Source organism: Gambusia affinis, linkage group LG16 (assembly GCF_019740435.1).
Source record: "Gambusia affinis linkage group LG16, SWU_Gaff_1.0, whole genome shotgun sequence".
NCBI classification, from domain to species: Eukaryota; Metazoa; Chordata; class Actinopteri; order Cyprinodontiformes; family Poeciliidae; genus Gambusia; species Gambusia affinis.
The window spans coordinates 6,024,474-6,042,458 of record NC_057883.1 but is presented as its reverse complement, the minus strand read 5'-3'; the positions used below and the strand labels follow the sequence as shown (position 1 = coordinate 6,042,458).

The window sequence follows — 17,985 nt, the reverse complement described above, 5'->3', positions numbered from 1 at the left end:
AAAACATTTTTTAAAATACATTTGTAATGAGACTTATTTACTCTGATACCCTTCAGAAATCACCTAATTGGAAATTAGTCCACCTGTGAGTAATTTAATATCAGTGCATCTCAAGTTTTTTCTTTTTTTTTCTTCTTCAGGAACAAGGAGGTGGGAAGGAGTTGATGGGAAAACAATTAAAGACTAAGTTTTATCAAGATAATTTATGGTACTATTTTGATAATGATTAAAGTGACGATAAGAACTATTTATTACCTTTTTTAGGTGATTGTATGGCTGTGACTGCATGACTCAGCAATTTAAACATCAATAATTGGAAGTTTATTGTGACAACGATAAACCAAAAATCTTATGATAAATTTCTCGTGATAAATGATAAACGACACGATAAATGCCCACCCTTACCTTACGTAAATAACAGTTTTAATTTGCATGTATGAAATGGGAAGAAAGTACTTTTTTGTCTTGAAAAAAATAAATTAAAATAATAAGATGTCTTCATCGCCAAATCCAAAGGTAGGTATGAGGTAAAATCTGAAATAAATGGAAGGCTGTGTGTAATTACCACCATTCACGTTCGTATAAAAGTATGTTGATGAATAATATTTATTTTTTCAACATTAGGAGTATTTTGTGTTCAAGGTGGAGCAGAAATTCAAAGGGCCTCCAACGGTTAAAAAAAAAAAAGTTAAAACTGAGCATATTTTGTCCGTATTTTAATGCCATTTTTTTGTAGTTTATTATTACTTGCTACAGTTTGGCGGACCACCGGATGACAGCGGAAGGAAGGCGGGGGAGACACGAAGCTGCTCCCAGACTACCCACACCAAGCGGGCAGAGCAGGTACGAAATAACGTCGACATCAGCGGACACGCAGCCCGTATCCACCAGGATGTAGAACCAAGCCAGCAAGAGCAGTCGTGCGCCACATCTACCCATTTACATAAGCAGATGTATCTGGTGGAGTGGTGGAGTTAAAAGGCCTGTTTCTTTTCAGCGTGGTCAAAATGAAGGAGCTGAAGGGCTGCGGTATGCGCTGTTCAGTGGGCTTTCTGTCCCGCAGAGAGCTGACCGGACAGACTCTCATGAAGGATGAATTCCAGAGACGGAGGCTGGCAGGCTGCACCAGCCTCTACAAGAAAAATTTGGAGGGCCATTTTGGCTGCGTCAACGCCATTGAGTTCTCCAACAACGGCGGAGAATATCTGGTGTCTGGTAAGTTGGCGAAGCCTGGCTGCAGTTTTTCTGCTAGCATGCTAACAGCGGCTGTCAGCCGCTTCCAGGGAGAGACTCCGCTGCTAGCCTAGCTTAGCTTGTTTTGCTAGCTGGCAAACATTAACCTGGGCACTCTGGAGCTCACAACACTGCTACCCCATGTCAGTCTTTTAAATTACGTGTTTAATTTCTAAACTCCACATTTCCGAGCGAGGTTTGTGTAATAGCAACGACGTTTCCTTAAAATGACAACACTGTTTAGCTCCACAGAAGATAACAAACAGTCATCTGGCCCAGTGTGACAGCTTGTGGTTGGCTGTTCGCTGTTTACCCTTTGGAGCTGTAGCTTGGAAACCCTCTTTATTGTGGCTTAATTCAGAGTGCACCATTGACTGTGCTAACCTCAGGACTACAGTCGAGCCCCGTGGCCGTGTCACTGACACTGGCATAAAAACGAGTATTCTTAGCGCGTTAAGTTACTCCGTAGTTTACATCAGGTTTCCTGATTAGTTTGGAAAAGTACGGGCGTTGCGGATAGGTAGAAGCAAATTAAGGGAAAGTAATGCTATTAGCAGGCTATTTGCACCTGTCCTAAAGTTATCAAGCTTTTTTTTTTTTCTTCTTTTTGCAAGTTTCATAATTAAACCCACTGCTCTGGTATCATCAGTTAATTCAACTTCAGCACACTGAAGAAAGCGTAACTATGCCTCTTACAACAACACATTTTTCTGGACTATAAATTGTCCCAGAACAGTATTGCCGTTTCGAGACCATTTTCAAGTGATACATTGATAATAGGATTAATACTGCAAATGTGCCTTCTCAAAGACTAGTAAACTTTGCACTTCCCACTGGAATTGGAAGACATTTTCAATATCCAAAACACAACAACCAACAATAAATAAAAAGAAAATATAAACCACACACAACCAAAACCGTAAATAACATGGTTTATAAAGTTTCTTAACAAAATTGTGCGTCAAAAAACATTAGTCAGCAGAATAAAAAGCACCAAGTTCATATTAATTTATTGTGCGATCAATTGCTTATTGCCGTGTTGTGATGTTGCCTCTTTGAGAATTAAAATCTGTTTTTTTTTGCGAAACATCTTTTCAATTCAGTGCTTGACAAAAGCTTTCCTCAAATCTTTCAGTTTGGTGATAACAGACGTCCTTATTTTTCTCCACAGGAGGAGATGACCGGCGTGTGCTTCTGTGGGACATTGAGAAAGCCATCCACTCCCATTCCAAGCCGGTGAAACTGAAGGGCGAGCATCTCTCCAACATCTTCTGCCTCGCCTTCGACAGCTCCAACTCAAAAGTCTTCTCCGGCGGTAAGGCAGAGCGCAGACTTGATAGCAGATGCACAGAAGAAACAAGCACGAGCACACGCTCTTTTAATGAATGTTTTTTGGCCCCACACGAGAAAATGAAAAAGCTCAGGCCCGAATTCAAGCTACTGTGTCGCCAATCGCCCCTGCTTTTAATTTTAGCCAAAAACGAAGCTGAATTTTTAGCCAGTTTTATCGACACCAAAGTTCAACTCTGCCAGGGATGGAGCGTTTGAGCGTTGAAAAAAGCCCCTCCCACCAGCCGACAAGATCTGTGCATCCATGCAATTGTCATGTTTAAGCAAACTTTTGAAATGTTGCCAAAAAAGAAGAAAAGAAAAGACGAATTAGGTGTGTTTCCAAAGCAGACGTTGATGCTACGCTGTAATAAACAGGAAGTGGAGGCTGCTAACTAGCAAGTCTCAGAAAAATTAGCTCTCCTTCCCTAGATGGAGCTTTGGACTTTTCGTGCCTCTGGTAAGGCAGACACTCACAAGTGGATGGGAAAGTTGCTACGTCAGAACTTTATTAGCAAATATATTTCCATCTCCTTCCTTTGCGGGCTAACTCTTTTTTTTTTTTTTTTTTTTTTTTTTTTTTTGGAAAAGCTGAAAGCCACCTCAAGGGAACGTGGAAACCTTTTTGCGAAAATGAGAAATGTATCTTGAATTTTGCCATTTCCTTCAACCATTAGTAATGGGATATTCAAAATGAGCTAAAAAACAAGCATACATGGAAACATCCATGTGTTTATTACATCCAGTGCAAACTACAGTGGACTTTTGTTTCAAAAATATATGAGTTAGTTTTTTTATTTTTAATGAGGAACCACACATTTTGAAAGCTTCGTAGCCTTTTGTTTTCATAAACTTGTAGTTAAAACCCACTCATCCGTTTATTTGTGTGCTTTTTCGTCTCCCAGGAAACGACGAACAGGTGATTCTTCACGACGTGGAGAGGTGGGTACAACAAAATCTACGACTGTGTGTTTCTGAAGCAATTTCTGCCGTTTTAAAACGGCCGACTGATGCGTCACACTGCTGATTTTAATTAACCTGTGGCCGACTGTCGCTCCTGCAGTCAGGAAACTCTGAACGTGTTCCTGCATATAGACGCTGTGTACAGCTTGTCCGTCAGCCCCGTCAACGACAGCATCTTCGCGAGCTCGTCCGACGACGGCCGCGTTCTGATCTGGGACACTCGGGAGCCGTCGCACGGAGGTGAGGACGGGTGGATTAAACGTTAAATCGGAGCTGTCGTTATGGGATGTTTTTTTTTTTAAAATCATTATAGAACTCCTAAAAACATTTGGAGAAGTCTTGCGTTTAGCGAATCTTTTATAAGCACCTGAAACGAAATACTGCTTGAAAGCAGACTTTGTGAAAAGACGTCAATCCTCGTTCGATATTAAATATTGCACAAGCTTGTTCTGAAATTGTTGGGCAACAAAAGGATATGTAGTGATGTTAACTTAGCGAGGCTTAATAGTGTTGAAATACAAACGGGATGCGTCACCTTTCACTACTATTTTAGAACCCTTCCTTGTGACCGAGTCGGTCTGATAATAACTCTGACCAGCCGGCCTTCGCTCTCTGTGAGCGGCGTTGTGTCAGCCTACAGGAAGGTGTTGATACGGTGTCCATCCCAAGAAAAGTCACACCCAATTGAATATTTTTAGGACTGCCCTCAGCTGTGATTATGGTGCGTTTTGAGGGGTGGGCGATATGGACTTGGTTTCATCACAATACTTTGTGATAACAATAAAAGTGACGATGAGAACTACTCATCACTAGTGTGTCACAGTAATTACCGCCCCACAAACACAACAAGCACAAATACTGATCGTGAAAAACATTCCCATAATGCACTGCTTCATGACACAAGTCACGTGAAGAAGTGTGATTTGTGTCACAAAAACTCCACCCGGTAACTGCGTCTGATCATATTTTCGAATGTGTTTATATTTTCTGACACTCACTTATTGAACAAACAGTGGAGAAGATTTGTAAAAAGAAAAACAATCCCAAAAAAATCTCCTCTATTTTAGGGATCTCTGACAATTAATGGGAATTTATTGTGACAACGATAAATCAAAATATTATCACAATAAAAGATAAACGATGCAATAAATTTTGATAAACCGTTTATTTCCCTCCAGAGCTGAGTTTCCTTCTCTCTTTTGTTGCCTTGGCAAACTGAAGTCCTTAATAAAGCTTGCCAAACTCAGCTTTCACCATCGACATGAACACTTTACAGGGATGAAACATGATGGTGGTGGCGGCAGTGTCATGCTGTGGGAATGCTTTTCTTTTGCAGGAATAGTGAAGCTGGTGTAGTTGACATTTAGCCGCCACTGGCCTGCAGGCGTCTCAAAACTTGGGTGAAAACCCAACTGTCTACGGGAAAATTAGCGATTAACATCCAGCCAAAGTTGCAGTGGAATAGTTCGAATTTGTCCACATAAATTTGCCAGAATGTCCTGGTATCAGTACCTTGAATCAGACTTTTGTTGTGGAGAAAAACAAAGATGAGTAAACATTTCAGACTTTCCATGTGCAAAACTTGTAGAGACTCACCGTAGAGGACTTGGAGTAAGGAACTGCAGTGAAAGATGTCATGGATTTGTGGAGAAAATGTTTATTTCAGTCATTAGAGACTTACCTCTTGATTTGAGACGAAAGCTTTGGGGGAGGTGGGAGGAAGAAATCTTTGGTCTTAGTGGTTTTAATTTGACAAAAACAAATTAATATGTTTCCAAATCACTGTACTGTATATGTTGTTTTTCTCTTTCTCGTTTTTGTACAAATCGTCATACTACATCAGCAGACTCTTTCTCTGAGAGACCCGAGCAATAGTTGTAACTCTCACCGCTCTGTTTCTTTTTGTTTTAACCCCCGCAGAGCCGTTCTGCCTGGCTAGTTACCCTTCAGCCTTTCACAGCGTGATGTTCAACCCTGTGGAGCCCCGGCTGCTGGCCACGGCCAACTCAAAGGAAGGAGTTGGACTGTGGGACATTCGTAAACCACGCAGGTGAGACGCCCGTCTGTTTGCCGTGGGTTGATCCAGCCAAAAATACACCTCGTTCTTGAGGAGAACTGGACTGAATTGCATGAAACTGTTGTACAAACTATTGTCGACGTATGTCAGAAGCGCAACCTCATCTGTATTTTTTGCAGTCAAATCATTTAGTGATTCGGGTCTGAATGTTTTGGGCTTTTAACTGCAATGTTCGGAAAACTACATTAGAAGTCCAATTTAAATATTCTCACAACCCTTTAAGTTATGAAAATGATAGCAATCAGAGCTGCAGCACTCCCAGTTTGAACAGAACTTTTTCCACATTGAGATACAAACGGTGCCAGAAAGATTCCCAGATCACGAGAAATAAAAATATCTGTTCTGGTTTAACAAAGAAGGAACTTTTGGATGTGATTTCCAGGCGTTACGTTTTTAGGAAACTCATCAAGTAGCAAACACCGTTCCTATAGTTAGTTGGGATGGTTAGCATAGAGAAAAAACATGAATGTAGCCACACAGAGAGTCTCCTATTGACGTTTTGGTAAAGCTGGCCCATTGTATGCATGCCATGCACTTTCAACTCTGTCCACCAGAGGGTGCTGTTTCCCCACCGATGAACCACTGCCAGGCCTTTTATTTCGTTCCTGTAAACCAGGGGTGTCAAAGTCAAATGGATGGAGGGCCAAATAAAAAATTTAGCTACAAGCCGAGGGCCGGACTGATCGAATGTTCATTGAGATTTTTTTAAATGACGCATTTGGTCTAGTGCAGCGGACCGGCCCAAGCCTTCGTAAATTTCCTGCGGACCGAGGTGCGCCAGAGGATCGAACGGGGTGCGCGTTGTGATGGATCGAACGGGGTGCATTTTTTCAGACGGGGTGCCGGCTTGCTGCGGGCCGGTTCTAATAATAGATCAAGATCATCCCAGGGGCCGTAGAAAATCTTCTCGCGGGCCACATGGGCCTTGACTCTGACATATGTGCTGTAAACAAACCGTTTTACGTTTATATTACTATAACTAAATTATCTCTAATACAAAGTTATTTTTGAATGATGTAGAAAAATAATTATATTAAGGCTTAAATCTAATATCTAATTCAGTTCTGTGTTTTGTTTCCCTTTCTTTGTCCACCGCTTTAATAAAGCGAGAAAAGAAACTTACCGCTACAACTCACCGTTGGCGTCACTTTAGCTACACATGCTATTCCATTATTTTTGTGCACCTTTACACCCCTGATCCCAAGGCTAATATGACTTGATGCATGAAACATCTAACAACATATCATCCTTTCTTACATCCAAAAAAGTCAGAAATGAAACAACCAAAACTTCCTAATTTAAATGATGAATTGAGCCGTTTTCTTAGAATCTGTCAGCGCCACTTTGTATTATTCCATTCACTATCAAGGAAATTGAATCTATGAATTATTCATTCATGTATAGTGAATGATTTTATAGCTGTAAAATCTCATCAGATCTGTTGGCAGAAGTGGGTAGTAGTTTGCCTTGTGACGTTTCAAGCTCTGTTTCCCCTCCGTGCCTCGCAGCTCTCTGCTGCGCTACGGTGGCAGCATGTCCCTGCAGAGCGCCATGAGCGTCCGCTTCAACAGCACGGGCACGCAGCTCCTGGCTCTGCGGCGCCGCCTGCCGCCCGTCCTCTACGAGCTGCACTCCCGCCTGCCCAGCTTCCAGTTCGACAACCAGGGCTACTTCAACTCCTGCACCATGAAAAGCTGCTGCTTCGCGGGCGACAAGGATCAGGTGGGCCAACAAGTCATAAACCGAAGCGCCTGCAGCTCCAAGCACTAAAACTAAAGCAGCTAGAAAATATGTGCATGACATCCTATACAGAACGAGTAACGGTTTCCGTTTCACGGACATGCGGAGGGAATTAAACCAACGTTCTCCTGTAATAAATTACCAAGAAGTGATCAATTTTATCCTCCTGTTCTTCTACAAGAAGAACAGGAGGTTCTCAAGCTAACTTGTAAAAATCTCGTCTCTGTCAGATACTTTTCACTCATTACTGGATTAGCACAGCCTAAGCGGTGAGTTTTCGAGTTTTAAACAGTGCCTGAGGTTTGGCTAAGAGCGGTTCGATTCTGACCGAGATGAGGAATGGCTGGATTTTTCTTTTGGTTTCCAAGAGTCATCTGAGCTGACCTCCATTTTTCAGCGACCTCCTCAAACTCTGCAGGCAGTTGAGGATTTCCTCAGTGTGGTGCTGAAGCAGACGGTTGCCAAGAGGCAGTTCACTGCGTGATTGATGGGAAGGACAGTGGGGGTGTTTTGGGGTGCAGCGCACAGGTGTTGCAGCGCCTTCCTGTGCCGTCCACCAAAACTCATTTAGCTAACCCATGTGGCTCAGTTTCTTATGAAAAACAAAGAGATTTTTATTTTATATGCCACGTCGTCGTTGTGACTTAAGGTGGATTTTCTGTGTTAAACCACTACAAACACGAGTGTAACGGTGATGTGGAAGGAAAATGACGCACGGTTTTCAAAGTGTTTCAGAAACCACAATCTGCTTCGGTGTTGGAGCTGCTTCGTATTTTATCATTTAAATGTGCAAAACGTAACAACCATAAAAAGACGTTGGTTTCAGTATTTGGTGAGCTATAATGTTGTTTGATTCGTGCCTCGGCCTGCCACTATAACACATTTTCCTGGCTGATAAATTGTCCCAGAAGTCATTGCGATAAACGATAATATTGTTGTTTCGAGACCATTTTCAAGTAATATGTTGGTAATAGCATGAGCACAAAATGGAAATATCCAAAATAACTAAATGACTCAACACTGGAAATAAAGAATGACGTCTCTGTAAACAAATTTGTTCTTCAAAAAAGGGGCAGTTTAGACCAAAGCACCAGGCTGAAGACTTTTATCATCAAATTCTTGGTAGAAAGAGAGAAAAGAGAAAATCAGTAAATCATGCCAATGAAAATCATTGAGTTTGTTTTAATTTGTCACACGATTAATTTATTTATTATGCCTAATCATGCCTTTTTTTTTCAACTAATTATCAGTAATGTATTTAGCCTGTTAGATTTCAATTGTGTAACCATGGCAACAAAGTAGGACTGCACGATATTTCTAAATTTTCCAATGGCGACATCGAAAAATGTTCTTTTTTTCCTCTTTTTCCCTCATCTGTGCTTCCATCAGTTTGTTTTCAAAAACATATTTACGCACCTGTAGGTATTACATTAGCATGACACATGCGAGTTCATAACTCTTGGTGTGCATTAGCCAAGAATTATTGGCTAACAATTATCTATAATCCCCTCACTCACATAGAGATAGATTTTTAATATCTGGTGCTTTATGTTTGGCTTTCTAACTCTGCGGCCAAATGGAGAATTAAAGAGGAGCGGCAAAAGCAAATGAGGTGGATTAGCGGTGGTTGCCGGCACCTAATGGCTGCGTTCAGGACATGTTACTGTGGAAGCCTGTCTTCAGTCAGAGGCTTCTTCAGATTTGTTGCAAGACTGACTGTTAGTGGAGATTCTTCTTACCGGCAGCATCAACATTCACAGCAACTCTGAAGATTCTCGGTTGATATGAGTTACTACAACATTCGAATTTATTTGGGAGTTGTTTGGTTGAACTGAATTGCTTTTTATGCCCCACAACTGCTGTAGATTGTAAAGATGAAGACAGTCGAGGTCAAGAAGAGCTGGTGGAACATTGTAATGCTGGAAAAAAAAGAAAAGAGTTTTTAACAAAAATATGCAATCGTGGTTTTACTTTGACGCGCCTAAAAACAAGCAACCAGAGCTACAATGGGACAGTGTAGACGAAGGCATAATTACGAGTTCAAACGGTCCAAACAAAGTCCAGATCCGAACTTCTCCAAAGTAGCGAGGCAGCTCGACTGAAAACAAATGCACGCCGCACTTTTCAGCTTTTCATTTCAGACTTTGTATTTTCCTTCCACGGTTTTCCTTTCCGCTTGTCCCAGTAGAAATGAATCAAACTGTGTTTGAGTCCTCTTAAAGCCGTGACCGAAGCAAGACACGGAGATCAGGAGAAAATCTACAGAGGCGAATTAAACAAATTCTTCTCACGTCATTGAGTATTTTGGCATTTTCCCTTCCTGTCAGACAGGCTTGGAGACATTCTTTCCCTCAATGTTACATGTGTCTAAAAGAATGTAAAGCCCACAACGACCCTGTCAGAACTTCCTTCGGGAGAAAAGGTTTAAGTGAAACCATCTGTTCATAAAGACTAGTAACGGTTCAGGCAGCGAGCAGGAGCTTTGTTTAGGCCATGAGATGTTGAAGTCTGTGTCTGATCACACAGCATGACTCTCAACGCTGATAGATCTGCTGGTTTTCTGCTCCATCTTCTCTCCCTGGATTTATCTGCTTTCACCTGCTTTCCTAGTTTCCCTCCCTTTTGGTGAACTTAAATCTCAGTACTTTATTTTTCCTCTCTCTTCAGTACATCTTGTCCGGATCAGATGACTTTAATCTGTACATGTGGAAAATCCCAAACGACCCTGAAGCAGGTGAGTTATTGCTTTGATTTCCCAGATTCCAGGTTGAGTTGGATTTTTCCACACTGAAAACGTTACCTGAATCCTGTGGTGGGAGATTGTTTACAGTGCGCAAGAAACGCCCACAAAAAGCTCTGTTATTTCTTTAAAAAGAGTAAGACATAAACACGCCGATACTTATTTTGGACGTCACGTCATTGAAATTGTCTATACAACTGTTTTGGAAGAAGGGGAAAAAAAAAAAAGAGGAGGAGTCGAAAGGTTTTCAAAGAAAATGCTAAATCAGTTTCTGATTTTCTAACTTATATTTGCATATTAATTTTACTTTTTTTGCTGAGGTTGTTTTTTTTTTATCTTACTAACTTACTAAATGTGTATTTTTTTTAATCATTATTCATCATTCTACAAACTACGATCAACACACTGGTAGAGTGTCTGAAGGTTATGATACATTTTCACAATAAAATATCGATTTCTAATTGCTCACCTTTGTGTGTTTTAACCATCAGACAGTATTATTTATTATTATTATTTTTCCTCCATTTGTAATTTTTCAGTTTTTCTTCTTGTCATGTTTTTTTTCTATGGTCCATGTACATCATTTAATAAGGTCAGTTGTGCAATTGGAAGAGCATATATGTATGTTATATTTAGCACATATAATGGTGAGCCTTCTTTCCCCAGGCGGGCCCGGTCGCGTGGTGAACGGAGCCTTCATGGTTCTGAAGGGCCACCGCTCCATTGTGAACCAGGTCCGCTTCAACCCTCACTCTTACATGATCTGCTCCTCCGGAGTGGAGAAAGTCATCAAGGTGAGTGAAGAAACGTCTCTGCTGTCGTCGTTTTGACTTTCGTCACTCTCTGTTGAGGAGGATCTCTCCGTTCGCTCACTCTGATTGAAAAGCGTTAAAGACACTTTTGCGCTTTTGACAGTAGAGTTGTCCTTCAGAGAGGCAACGTCACCATCAGCTGGACGAAACTGAGGTTCTTGCGTTGTGATAACCTTGAATAGAAATGCCATTTTTTCAAGGTATCATTAGTTTTTGCACAAAAATGTTTGCCATTAATTGCTTTTATTTCAACAGAAGATCATTATTGTTGTTACTGCTGTTAAAATATTGCAATTTGTTGGTTATTACTGATATATTAATTTGATATATGTCCAAATATGTTTATGTTTTTCTTCAGCACCTATTGCGATGAATGATAATATTGTTGCTTTGAGACTGTTTTCAAGTAATAATGGCATAATAATGCAAGAACCGATTCTCAAAGATCAATAAACTTTAAATTCTAATGATCATTTAAACACTGGAACTGGAAGACATTTAAAAATATCCACAATAAATAAAGAAAACAACAAATAAAATGAATTATGAAGATAAACAAAATGATCTCCTTTTTAAAAAAAGAGACAGTTGAGCTCAAAGCACCAGAATGAAGACTTTTATTATTCACTTTCTGGTAAAAGGGAAAATCGATAAATCAAGCAAATTAAAATTTACTTGACTTGCTTGAATTTCATTTAATTTGTCATGCAGTTAATTGATTTATTGTTTATTGCGACAGGCCTAAGTATTAGTTTAGCAAATGAACTTTCTAAGACAGTACACAATATTTCATCGTTTCGCCTCGCCTTATTACGTATAGTGAGAGCATAACGAGCCTTGATTTAAGAGTGACACTTTAGGTTTCAGAATGTCTGAATAATTTTTGCAATATGACGGATTTCCAAACTGCCAGATGACAAGAAATCTCTGGAAGTGTGAGTCACCAGGTTGACACCAAACCTCTGGGACAAGATTTGTTTTTGTGACATGCCCAAGTGTCACGTGGGAAAATCATTTCTGGTACACCACCTGCAATCTCAATTTCAAGTGTTTCTATTAAACACTTGTTCTACAAAAATCAGAAGTTTAAAGGTTGGTAAAATGGTTTTTGCTTGAACCACTCTGATGATTTCCAGGTCGAAGTCCATTAAGAAGACAGATACTTTAGTCTTTGTCGTACTCAAATTAGCTGTTAGCTTTCAGGTTCATTAAGAGGTTTTTTTTTTTTTTTTTAAAACGTCAAACATTGTGTACTTTGAAGCTAAAGTATTAAAGACAAACTCGAAGATGTCGTCTCGTTGCTCTTCAACGTTTTGTTCTCACCCAGGTGTGGAGTCCGTACCGGCAGCCCGACAGCGAGGGGGATCTGGAGGGCCGGGTGGAGGACCGCTCCCGCAGCCTCTACAGCCATGAGGAGTACATCAGCCTGGTGCTCAACAGCGGCAGCGGCCTGTCCCACGACTACGTCAGTCAGTCCATAGAGGAAGACCCGCGCATGATGGCCTTCTTCGACTCTTTGGTGCGCCGGGAGATCGAGGGCTGGAGCTCGGACTCTGACAGCGACCTCAGCGAGGAGGCCATCATGCAGCTCCACGCCCGCGGCCGGCGCTCCACACGGGCCGCATCGGTGGCTCCTGTCGTTGCCTCGGCTGCTGACCGCCGCACCGACTCCGACAACTCCTCGTCTTCCTCGTTGGCAGGACCCGACGCCTCAGGCGGGGAGGAGGGAGCCGCCGGGCAAGACGGGGAGGAGTGTCCCAGGAGACAGAGGAGACGGCCACAGCACCAGTCAGGCTTCTTGGCCAACGAGGACTCTGATTCTAGTGAGTTTTGGCTCGACCCGATGCCCCGTCCTCGCTCGCCGAGCCCCAGGGAGAACTCCACGCTCTCCAGCCCCAGCAACTCTCCGTCGCTCCCCGCCGAGGCCTCCAGCTCCTCCACGTCCACCTCCAGCTCCAGCAGCGACGACGAGGAGCGCCGCAGCGCCGTCCGGCGCCAGAATGTGATGAGGCGGCGGCGCATGAACGTGGTCTCCAGGGCTGGGTACCGACCTGAGTCCATACAGGCTCTGTTTTCAGCCATCGACTCGTACAGCTACCCGTCGATCTCCGTCGATGACTTGTCGTCCTCCTCGTCGGACGATGAGCCGAACTCCCTGGAGATCAAACCTCAGGCTTCTGCTTCCAGAGAGGAGGAAAAGCACCTGAGTCCGTCGGCGTTCGTGTGCCTGAGTCCGGTGATGTCTCCGGAAAGCCAAGACAACAACGGGAGTGACCAGACTGAGCAGGGAGGGCGTTCCGTCGCGTCGCCTCGGTTACCGGACGAACTCGGCAGCCCTTACAGCGGAGAGGCCAACGACGTCTCTGCTGTCGCGGACGGCGTCTCTCAAAGCCGACGTAGTCCGGGCGTGAACGGGCAACACAGACCTGTCACGCCGTCCACTCACCGCGCCTCCTCGGAGTCCGAGGACGAGATCGGAACACTGGCCGAAGAACCCAGGCCGCAGAGGGAGAAGCGCCTGGCGCAGAGCGCTCTGAAGCGGACTCGCGTCGGGTCGGAGGAGGCGGAGTTGGGCTTGTCGTCCTCCGAAAAGAAGCTAAAGACGTAACAGAAGCCTCTTCTCATTTGTACCCAGAACAAAACTTAGGAAGTGGATTTTTTTATGAGTTTCTACAACTCAGTTTTGTTTTTTGTTTTTTTACATTTCATACTCCTAGTTATGAATCACATGACCTCACGTTGCTAAAGAACAGCTAAGAATGGTTGTTTTGTTGTTGTTGTTGTTGAAGAGCAAACAAATTGGGCCATACCTTCATTGTTTCAGTCAAACCTACAGATTGCATTAAGACATAAATAAGCTGCTTATTGGTACTACGTGAGAGGCGTTTATTTTTATGAGACATCAGTATTCATATTTTTGTTTAGTTTTGAGGTTTTTTCCCCCCCCCTCCACCATCTCCCGATGTTCTGCCCGGATCCGCAGTTCGGTTCTGCCTCTGACGACTAAAAGAACTTGTGTGAAGCAAAAGCTTTGAGGTTTTTAGTTGAGTTTTGTTTTGATCAGGTTTGTTGTCATCAAGTGTTTCTCAGTTTACGCTGCTCCAGGAAGCCTGAAGAACCGACTCCCAGTCGGTTTCCACTTGTATAAACTGTGTTGACATTTTGCTTTGTTTCCGTGTTCTTAATCTGCCCTTGCCTACAGTTACAAATCATCTCACATGTGTTTTCTTGCAACTAAAAAACTGATCTGTGACAAAAAAACAAAAAACAAAAAAACGTCAGTGTTTACTTACTTTGATACTTGCCAACGATTTGAAATAATTACGAAATTTTATAAAGGATTCAAGTGTTACCCTCAGTCTCCACGGCAACGTGATCTTGATCCTAATGGAAAGTTTGTCCAGTAAAGTTTGTGGTAACTGATAAAATATTTCATAATTTGAATGTAATGTCCTCCAGGGACAAAGCGAACAATTTAATGACCAGCAATATTTACAGACTGAAATATATATTTTTATTGTAATAAGAAAAAAAGGAATATATGTAATCTGCGACAGACTGGCGACCTGTCCAGGGTGAACCCCGCCTCTCGCCCGGGACGCAGCTGGAGATAGACACCAGCAACCCTCCCGACCCCATTTAGGGAAGAAAGGTGTAAGAAAATGGATGGATGGATGGATGGATGGATGGAATATATGTAATTACATTTAGCCACTGGGGGGCAGTAGAAACAACGCACTGTCGTGGAGAAGGTTCTGCAAAGTTAGATCGTTGGAAATGATGCTGAAATTAATCAAACAGGATTTTTTATTTTTTTTAAATAACAGTTTGATTGTTTTTCTTAATCTTTGAAGTGGACTTATCAGATAGTATAATTTAGACACAAAAATTATTATTATTATTTTTTGTAGCTAGGTGACTTGAAGTATCCTTTTGTTTTCAATTCCAATTTCAAATTAACATTTTTAATCTGTGCCTACTCCTAAGTGAATCTGATCAGTTGTGGAAAAAGTTCTAATCCCACTGGAGATGCTTTGTGTGAATTGATGAAGATATTCCTGAGGAAAAGCACAAAACAAATTCTGACCCATCTTGAGGCGAAGACCAGCGTTTGGCTGCCTGTTTCCTACAGACGACGGCGTCACGCATACACTGGGCTTCATAAAGCACATAAAGCTCATTCCCTCACTGCTGTCTGAGGGAACGAGCATCGCTGCTTTGATTTCGAGAGAAGAGAGAGCTGATGGGTAGGAACTACACATTTCAACAGCTGTGAAAACGGATCGGTTAGGAAAACGCAACTAAAAGGAGGCGATGACAGAAGGACAAATGTAGACAGAAGAAGGGAATGAGAGTGAGAAAGAAAAACAAATCAAAGGAATGAGCAAACGAGCGAAGAAATGGGAATAGGAAAGGAAAGAATGAAGGACACATAGAAGGAAGGAAGTAAAGATACAACGAAGGAGTAGAAGAAGACAAACCGATGCAAGAAAAGAAGAGGGGACAAAAGAATGAAGAAAGTAAAATAAAAAGTAAGGAAGGACATTAGGAAATGCGCAATGAGAAATAATGTAGGAAGGAAAAACGAGTTAAAGGACATGATTTACAAAAGTAACTTTGCTCAACCATTAGACTACGGGGCTGGAAATAAGAACTACTTTCCGCATCTTCTTTTTCCTGCAATTATTCACACCTGGAAGAGAGAAAAAACGCGACTCAAATTCCGTACTTTAGTAGGAATCCTGCAGAGTTTGCGCTTGGTGAAATTTTCACTCGCTTTGTGAAAAACAAGAAACCAGAGGAAAGGTGGGGTGGCCCTCGCCCAGGATTGTTATTCATGCAATCGCGGGCAACATCCTGGCTTACCAAGTGGATGCTCCGGACGTAGTCTGGAGGCAAAACTTGACATCAGTCCTGTATTTTATAAATTCCTCACATTCCTTCATTTACGTGCCGAGTCAAAATTATTTCCTCAAATTAGAAATAACACGTAACTGCATGAAGTAAGCCTCTTGAGATCTCTTGACCACATGTTGCTCTTCCCACGCCTCCACACGGTCACGTCGTGGACGACGCGACGTCAACGTGTTTTATCTGTATTTATACAGGCGAGGTTAACCGAGGTTCTCCTCTTCCTCCACATTCACAACTGGGAGGAGCCCAGTAGAACCACAGCCTTGGAAGGCTTTCCTCTAGAGCAGATAGACGATAGACCATCCTAGGAAGGGCTGATGCTGAAAAGTGGGACTATGCGTTCATAGTTCTGATGTGGTCCCACGTGGCGTTTCAACCCAAACACGGTGTTCTGTCAGATAGCCATACATGTCAGAATAGCATACATATGGTAAGAGCGCATGCGCACGCATGCGCATTCTGCAGGAGGTCCGCCATATTGAGAGGAGTCGTCAGCTTGTCATACGCGAGAAGAGACACAATAAAAAGTAACTAAATAAATTAAATTTAATGATGCTGCAGCTGCAGTAAACTACAAAACACGTCCTAAAACACGCCCTGTTTAAATTAACGTCCCCCACTTCCTTAATATTTTTGGGTTGGATAACATGTCTGCTAACTTGGATAGCATGTCGTGTATGAAAACGCAATTTTTACCCACACTGAAACTGGGGCAAAACCAGTGTTTCACTTTTGAAAAAAATCCTTATCTACGTCATGATTCTATGTTGCTGATTAAATAAAATCATATGGTAATGACAACGTATACATGTCTGAGCTAAGCGTATGACTATCTGACAACGTATGCTGAAACGTATGCAAACGTATGCTGATCTGACAGATATAGCCATCAGTTTGTCATACGCGTATGACGATCTGACAATGTATGGCTATCTGACAGAACACCGGCCCAGTGGGAACCATCGCCGCCCATGCAGCAGTTTTCCATACATGGCTCCGGCCTTAACGGCGACTGAAGAATTCCCCTTCCGACATGACTGGAATACCTTGGGTGGCTGCCAGAGACCAAACACGACGCGCCAGCTCTTCGCATGAGCCTCCAGGGAGCCGGCAGGAACGTTCTCCTCTTCTCCAAACGGTTCCGTTTTGGCATTTTGTCACGTTAAGAGACACGAAACCAGTCTTCGCAAAAAGGCTCAGGCTTGGATCAGACGGATATCATATGTTACCAAAACCTTTCACAACTCGCAAAGAGTATTATTGCATTTAGGTCTCGACATTGACTAGTACATTTTAACACATTAGTATGCTATGATATCATACTGTGTATTTATATAGATCCAAACAAGTCTTTCTAAACTCCCAACATATTTTCGTTGTATAATTGGGTCTTTCATTACCTCTGACCAACTTCCCTGTCTCCGCCAAGAAAGGCATCCCAACATCATGATACTGCCACTACCATGTGGGGGCAAAATTCCGCCAATAAATCTTAGAAATGTAGAGATTTTCTGAAATTTTCTGGGGAGAAAAAAGGAGAAAATTTCTGAACTCCCAAGTCAAAAAATTTCTGAGTTTTGAAAAGTCAAACAAGATGTCCTTTGAAACTGATAAATTCAAAACCAATTCTGAAATATTTCTGAAATTAATCTCAAAGGTTTGGAGTTTTTGTTTGTTTGTTTGTTTTTGGAGGAAATTTACTTCCTTTTTTATTATGTAATTATTGTGATTTTGTATGTTTAATGGTCCCAATACGTCGTTGTAATTTGGGAGATAAAACACCAGAACACCAACAATCGTTCTCAACAAATGAGAAAACCCCATTTAGCTTCCTCCGCTAACGCTCCATTAGTGTGGCTGAACACTCTTTATTCCCCTTAAACAGCGTCTTTTTATAAACAATTTCGCAGCTCTGCGTTAATAACTTAAATATTAACGCAAAGGGAGTTAGTAGTTTGTCAGTATGAACATTCTACATCGCCAGACAGTTTCCCGAGTGCTCCTGAATGCAACATTTAATGAATGTCTTTGTTTTTTGCAAATGGCGGAGGGCTAATTAGCTAATGGAAGTGTGTATAATTATCACAGTGGCAAGCGGCGCTTGCTACAGAGGGCTGCCGGTGTTTTTCTCCGCTGCCGTTTCTTTCAGCTCGGGTCGGAACCAGGCAGGCAGTGAG

General features: G+C 42.2%; 1 protein-coding gene across 2 annotated transcripts; it reads left to right on the top strand.

Annotated features, from left to right (window-relative positions):
- Positions 1–443: 443 nt before the first annotated feature.
- On the top strand, positions 444–14,057 carry dcaf5 (ddb1 and cul4 associated factor 5). 2 transcript variants are annotated; one of them, XM_044142298.1, is made up of 11 exons: positions 444–516; positions 737–843; positions 1,064–1,215; positions 2,405–2,548; positions 3,468–3,504; positions 3,626–3,765; positions 5,446–5,575; positions 7,111–7,324; positions 10,010–10,076; positions 10,749–10,876; positions 12,222–14,057. In XM_044142298.1, the coding sequence occupies exons 1-11, from the start codon at positions 493–495 to the stop codon at positions 13,500–13,502; spliced, it is 2,424 nt and encodes an 807-aa protein (XP_043998233.1). In that variant the 5' UTR covers positions 444–492; the 3' UTR covers positions 13,503–14,057. The 2 variants fall into 2 exon arrangements, with proteins under 2 accessions (XP_043998233.1, XP_043998232.1); XM_044142297.1 differs by having other exon boundaries at positions 998–1,215.
- The last annotated feature ends 3,928 nt before the right edge of the window (positions 14,058–17,985 follow it).

Excerpts from the sequence above, each read along its gene's own strand:
- dcaf5 (XM_044142297.1), top strand. The coding sequence starts at position 493 with ATGTCTTCATCGCCAAATCCAAAG. Across the intron at positions 844-997 it reads ACACCAAGCGGGCAGAGCAG|CGTGGTCAAAATGAAGGAGC; the intron begins GTACGAAATAAC and ends GTTTCTTTTCAG. Across the intron at positions 1,216-2,404 it reads CGGAGAATATCTGGTGTCTG|GAGGAGATGACCGGCGTGTG; the intron begins GTAAGTTGGCGA and ends TTTTCTCCACAG.